This window comes from Canis aureus, chromosome 21 (assembly GCF_053574225.1).
Source record: "Canis aureus isolate CA01 chromosome 21, VMU_Caureus_v.1.0, whole genome shotgun sequence".
Taxonomy (NCBI): domain Eukaryota; kingdom Metazoa; phylum Chordata; class Mammalia; order Carnivora; family Canidae; genus Canis; species Canis aureus.
Genome location: NC_135631.1, coordinates 15710997 through 15717813, shown reverse-complemented (window position 1 = coordinate 15717813; position 6817 = coordinate 15710997). Strand labels below are relative to the sequence as shown.

Sequence of the window (6817 nt, the reverse complement as noted above, 5' to 3'; positions counted from 1 at the left end):
TTACCTGAATTTCGTATGTGCCATTTTAGACCACATCTTCGACATGGCATTTCTCATCTCCACGTTTCTCAGGGTATAGATGAGAGGATTCAACAAGGGAGCAATCACAGTGTAAAACACAGAGATCTCCTTATCCTTGTTTTCACTCCCTGCAGGTAGAACATAAATATAGATACAAGGCACAAAGAATAAAATGACCACCATTACATGAGAGCTGCACGTGGAGAGAGCTTTGCGTCTCCCTACAGAGGAGTGGGTCCTCAGATTGTATAATATGAGAATGTAAGAAGCCACCAGGACAAGAAACACAGCAACCACCACCATTCCTGCATTTGAAATAACCAAGATATTAACAACACGAATATCTCTGCACACCAGTTTCAAAAGAGGCTTCACATCACATATGTAATGATCTATCTGATTAGGACCACAGAAAGGTAAATTGAGTACCAAGAGCAATAGAGCAACAGAGTGCCAAAACCCCACACCCCAGGCCATGAAGATCAACAGGTTACACCTCCGCCGGTTCATGATGACCATGTAATGCAGGGGCTTGACAATGGCAACATAGCGGTCTAAAGCCATGGACACCAAGATGAATATCTCCACCCCTGCCAGCAAGTGGGCAGTGAAGAGCTGGGTCATACAGTTGTTATAGGAAATGTTTTTTCTTGCTGCACCTAAGTCCCTGATTAGTCTGGGGACTACAGTGGAGGTGTAGCAGAGGTCCATGAGGGAAAGGTGGCAGAGAAAGTAGTACATTGGTTGTTCAATTAGATGGCTGTGGATGATCGTGAGTAAGATGATGAAGTTTCCCATTAAGATTGCCAAATAACAGAGCAGGAACAAGAGAAAGAACAGTAGCTCCACTTGTTTATTTCCCCACAGACCCATGAAAACAAATTCTGTGACATTGCTCTGATTTTCCATGAGGTTGAGGTGATTCCAGAGACACAACAGAAACTTAATTCATCTGAAATGATAAAGAACATATGATATCTACAATAGTGTTTTAAGTTTTGGAATATTTATTTAAAAAAGATTTAGATTATAGAGAATTTGCTACACTCTTTTAAATCCTTTCAGAGCAAGTGCATCATTATATTTCAAATTATATTTATATATTTATTTTTTAAAGATTTTATTTATTTATTCATGAGACACACACAGAGAGAGAGAGAGAGAGAGACTGCAGGCATTGAGAGAGAGAGAGAGAGAGAGGCAGAAACACAGGTAGAGGGAGAAGCAGGCTCCATGCAGGGAGCCTGACGTGGGACCTGGTCCCAGGACTCTAGGATCATGCCCTAGGCTGAAGGCGGCACTAAACTACTGAGTCATCTGGGCTGCTCTCAAATTATATTTGATAAAAGCATATATTATGTTTGAAATTGTTGTAAACATTTTGCAAGCATTGAAGTCATAACAAGGCAATGGTTACTATTCTGATACTCATTTTACATATGAGGAAACAGAAAAAATAGGTTGGTTCAGTTAATTCCACCAAATATTAAAGTATTAGGTAGCAACCTAAGATATCAGATGCCTGTATCAGATGCCATTTCTATGCTCTTAACATCTATGCCACATTACCCACTGAGTAAATGGGCTTCCAGCTGTTTTCCACCTCCTTAAAAGATACGGGTCTTACTCCATCTCTGCCATTAACTACCCATATAAGTTTAAACAAATACCATCCCTTCACTGTGCTACATATATTTGTGTGTGTTGCATGTAATTGTCATATTTCTTTTTTTGTTTCAATTTTTCATTTACATTTTAGCTACTTGATATATGTGGTAAAATTGGGTGCAGGTATGGAATCTCGTGATTTGTACCTTACATGTATAACACCCAGTGCTCATCACAAGTGCCCTCCATAATACCCATAACCAATCTAGCCCCTCTCCCACCCACCTCCCGCCAACAACCCTCATTTTGTTCTTTGTAGTTAAGAGTCTTTTATGGTCTGCTACCCTTTCTTTATTTTTTCCCTTACCCTATGTTCATCTAGTTTGTTTCTTAAATTCCACAAATGAATGAGATCATATGGCATTTGTCTTTCTCTGATTGACTTATTTTGCTTAACATAATACACTCTAGCTCCATCCACATTGTTGCAAATTGCAAGATTTCATTCTTTTAATAACTGAGTCATATTTCACTGTTTATATGTACCACTACATCTTCTTTATCCATTCATCAGTTGATGGACATCTGGGAATTTATATATAATGTACCAATCACACACAAACTTTCAGCATATCCAGTAGAACTTAAGATAAATTATTGAAATAAGGACAAAATCAAGGCTCTTAATCATAGCAGAGAAATATCCTTAATTAGTTGATAATATTTTCAGTGATTCTTCTTTTTGACAGGTTTGGTCGAGATTCCGAACATGGAGAGGAAAGGAACAGGGAACTGGAACACAATCTGGGCATCTGAATATAGGAATACAGTTTATTGTTATATAAAAATTTTCCCTTTTTCCCCATCATTCTAAAGACACATGTTAGAGGTTGCTGTTGAAACATTAGAAACATTGTGGAAAGCTAGTTGTTTTCTGTTGATGTATTGAAGAACCCAATGTGATTAAATAGTGTCCTGTATATTTAAACATTCAGTTAGAGCTGCACAGTCACTTAGATGCAGTATGCCTAAGAGCAGAGAGTGAATTTGTTGAATCATCACCTTTTACCCATGAACAAATATCTGCCACAGCAAAATCATGACTTGCCTAAAACACTGTTAATGTCAATGATTTATTTTAATGATACCAGTGAGGGAACAGTATGATATAGTGGACAGTTTCTGGTCTAATGATCATGAAGCTGAGCATCCAGTCTCCTATGTCTTGTTACCTTTTTCTTCTTAGTACTGAGCAATTCATTCTTTCCAATCCTCCTTCTTCAGCTCGTAGTGATACTGGATATGCCTGCCCTGTGCCAAGAGTGAAATAAAGTTCACTTACAGAGGCTTATGATTCTGATATGATCAAGGGTGAAGAAGAATGCTCCCCAAAATTTAAAAGAACAAGTTATTAGATAAGGAAACAGATTATCAATATTTTCATCAGTTAATTGATTTTTCCTGTGGATTTTGTATTCTACCACAACAGGATAGTTGAAAAACTCGTTACAAATACATTAAATGCAAAGACAAAAATCGGTGTTTGTATCAATTTGTTCTGGGTTGAAACAATGGAGCTTAGCAAAGTATTTTCTATGTATAAATTGATAATATCTAAACTTATTCCTTATTTATGTGGAAGAATATGATTGGTTAAAGGACATATATGAATTCAAGGATAATTTTTCATAAAATTGTAGAACAAAATTGTAGCAAGTTCAACTCTCAGTTTAGAATGTGTCCTGGACATTGGTGCAAGACTCAACCCCTCCCAATGTTTGGTCCAGTGTGGCTCAGCTTACAATGATTGAACATCAGTTAGGAAAACACAGTTCCATATAGAAAAACATTCTGCAAAACAGTGCCCATAGAATCCTCTGGGAAAGTTCCTTTATGCATGAATATCCCCTGGCTCATCTTCAAATCATTTTCTTTGTGGTCTTTATTTAATCCATAAAAACAAAACAAACCTGTTCCTCTTCTCTCCCTCTCTCTTCCCCACCCCCCTCTCTCATACAAACACACACCACAAATATTTACTGGGTTTTGGGGGTAAAGAAATTTGAGTCCATCTTTTTGCATATTTTTTATTTAAATAATTTCTTTCAAGGATCTCCCCTTAAATTTTAAGTTATTTGAGAAAAATCTCTGAGGAATTATTTGCTAACACATGTCAACTACAGGTTAAAAAGAAAAAAAGTTTCATTAGCTTATTTGGAAGTGGGGATTATGACTAAGGCATAAGAGTCTACAGAATGTATCAAGGACAATTTGACATGATTTTTCTGCCTTTTTAAAAATATTTATTATTGAGAGAGAGAGCAAGCGGGGGCAGAGGCAGGAGGAGAGAGAGAATCTCAAGCAGACCCCACACTGAATGCAGAGCCAGTGCAGGACTTGATCTCAAGACCCTGAGATCATGACCTGGGCCCAAACCAGAGTCAGATGCTTAACTGACTGAGCCACCAAGGCACCCTGATTTTTTTTGACTTTTTAAAATGATTTATCATATTTATAATAAAGAAAAATGTGAAATTGAAAGGTATGGGCTGAATTATGTGATATATTTAGACTAAAATGTTTAAATACCAAATACTAAGTAATAATATATTCTAGGCACTTTAGTATTTAGTAAGTACTTTTCATATAACACTCATTTCACCTACACTATGACTTGATGAGGTATATTATTGTACTATTGTCCCTGTTTCACAAATAAGGAAATTTGAACCCAAGGTTACACAAGCACTAAGGGGGAGTCTGTGTCTAATCTTTTTCTGTACGATTTGGGAGCTCACACTTCATTCATTTTGCTTAAATACCTTCTCACAAGTATAAAGAAAATCTTTAAATCTTCAATTTGTCCTCAAATTATCCATATTTTATTCTGAATATCTTGAATGACTTCTCTTAGAAATAACCATGAAGAAAATTTATTCCAGAAGAATTTACACATAAAGATAGGATTTCAATAAGACCAAAGTTTTATGTAAAAAGAATTGCTAAAAATCCCAATTATTTTCTCCCAATTTAAATATACATATATATGTAAAAATTAATATATAAAAATACTATACACACACACACACACACACACAGAGACATACCAGAATGCTCATTTCTGCAGGATTTTGCATCTCTTTGGAATGCCAAGGATCTCTCAGGCTATTTTGTTTTGTTTTTTAATTTCTATGCCTGTGCTATACAATAGAAAATACATGTGGAATGTCTCTGACTCTCCTGTGAATCTTCCAACCAAAAGAACCTTTCAGGTTCTGGGAATACCTAGAATTAAAAGCGCAGAGGTGTGGGAAATATCAGAAAGGGAGACAGAACGTAAAGACTGCTAACTCTGGGAAACAAACTAGGGGTGGTAGAAGGGGAGGAGGGCGGGGGGTGGGAGTGAATGGGTGACGGGCACTGGGTGTTATTCTGTATGTTAGTAAATTGAACACCAATAAAAAATAAATTAAAAAAATAAATAAATAAAAGCGCAGAGGGGCCTGAAACTCCCACAGGCATCTTACAGTGGCCAATGCATATGTGGTTATTATTTGATAAATAAAGCTCATATTTTTATAAGATCATCGAAGCCCATATATGGGCTTGAGGTTTATTTTATTTATCTCATGAGAGTTATTACCTGAGTGATTCAGTACTTCTCTAGTGTTATAGCACTGATGTAATATTATGGGTATTTGTTTTTCCCCCCTCTCTCCTCTCCTAGAATAATTTCTTTAAAGACTGAAGTCTCTGTTGTTTATTAAGATACATATATATATTACATTACATTATATATGTATATATTATTAATATATCAGTATTATCACGATACATATATATTATATATATATTACTATATTACATTATATATACATTACATTTTATATATATATATATATATATATATATATATATATATATATATATTTAGTATTGAATTCCTTATCATTCCAAATATAACCTTTCTATGTTACTGGATATTACCTAGTTTGGTCAATGGTTAGAATTTGGAAAGGCCACAACGCACAATCATTTTCTCTCCTTATTTTAGTTTGTTTTTGTTTTGCTTTCTTTTATCTCCCTCCCTACCTTGGGTGAGAGAGAAATAGAATGTCAGTAGAATCTAATGGGAACAGGTTGAGTAAATGATAGCCCTTCGTTCATACCACATGATTGTCATGGGTCCATGAAGGTCCATCTAAGGTTTTATTTTGTAATATATTTTTCTTTCCTATATTGCTCATTTCCATTTCTTCTGCTCGCCCCTTCTGTGCACCCACCATACTCTAACACACTCAACTTCACAAGGGCCATTACACATTCCTTGGGATCTCCTACAGCTGTACACATCATGAAAATAACCACTTCCAATACAGCTCTTAAATTATACCATTTGTCTTCTCCTTGCCACAGGACTCAGAATCATACATGCACATAATAATACAGATTCAGAATGCATGAAACAAAATTAAGTAAATCCATATGAAAAAATATGAATCTGTCTTCACAGTAGAAGAATTCAGTGTTCCTTTTTAAATTATTGATAAATAAAGCAAGCAATACATCAGGAAAGATAGAGAAAATCTAAACAATACTTTTAAAAGTATCATAGACACATACATAAAATTATACATCTAACAAAGAATACATATTATTTGCATGTGTAGATGGAATATTTGCACAACTAAATATTATATTATTAAAAATAAAAAGTCGTAACCTCTATTAAAGAAGACACATTACATCAAATCTGAACACAACAACTGTTAGATCAAGATTTATGTATTATTATCTTTTGTGCAAATAACTTAAAGATGTCTCTGTCAAATAACTAGCTAACCACTAGGCTAATCGAAGGGACATTTCAATAACTGTGCATAGCAAAGAATATAGATTTTTAAGAAAACAATTCAGCAAAATCACTAAACAATACAAAACCACAATCCACAAAATATTTCCCTGATAAAGTAAAAAAATACAAGGGTATTCACTCTCACTACTTATATTCAACATTTTACTAAAAAGACTTAGTCTTTTAGTAAACTAGGTTACAAAATAAATAAAAGCATCTTATTGAGAAAAGAAGAAGTAACGCTCTTCTATTAACAAATGACATATGTATAAAAAATCCTAAAGACTCCACCAAAAGATATTAGAAATAATAAATGAATCACATTAAGTTGAA

The 6817-nt window shown here is 34.7% G+C and overlaps 1 protein-coding gene across 1 annotated transcript; it reads right to left on the bottom strand.

The window, feature by feature from the left end:
• LOC144293298 (olfactory receptor 4P4-like) lies at positions 1 to 930 on the bottom strand. Its single transcript, XM_077864381.1, has one exon. The coding sequence runs from the start codon at positions 928 to 930 to the stop codon at positions 1 to 3; it is 930 nt and encodes a 309-aa protein (XP_077720507.1).
• Between the last annotated feature and the right edge of the window lie 5887 nt (positions 931 to 6817).

Excerpts from the sequence above, each read along its gene's own strand:
- LOC144293298 (XM_077864381.1), bottom strand. The coding sequence starts at position 930 with ATGGAAAATCAGAGCAATGTCACAGAATTTGTTTTCATGGGTCTGTGG.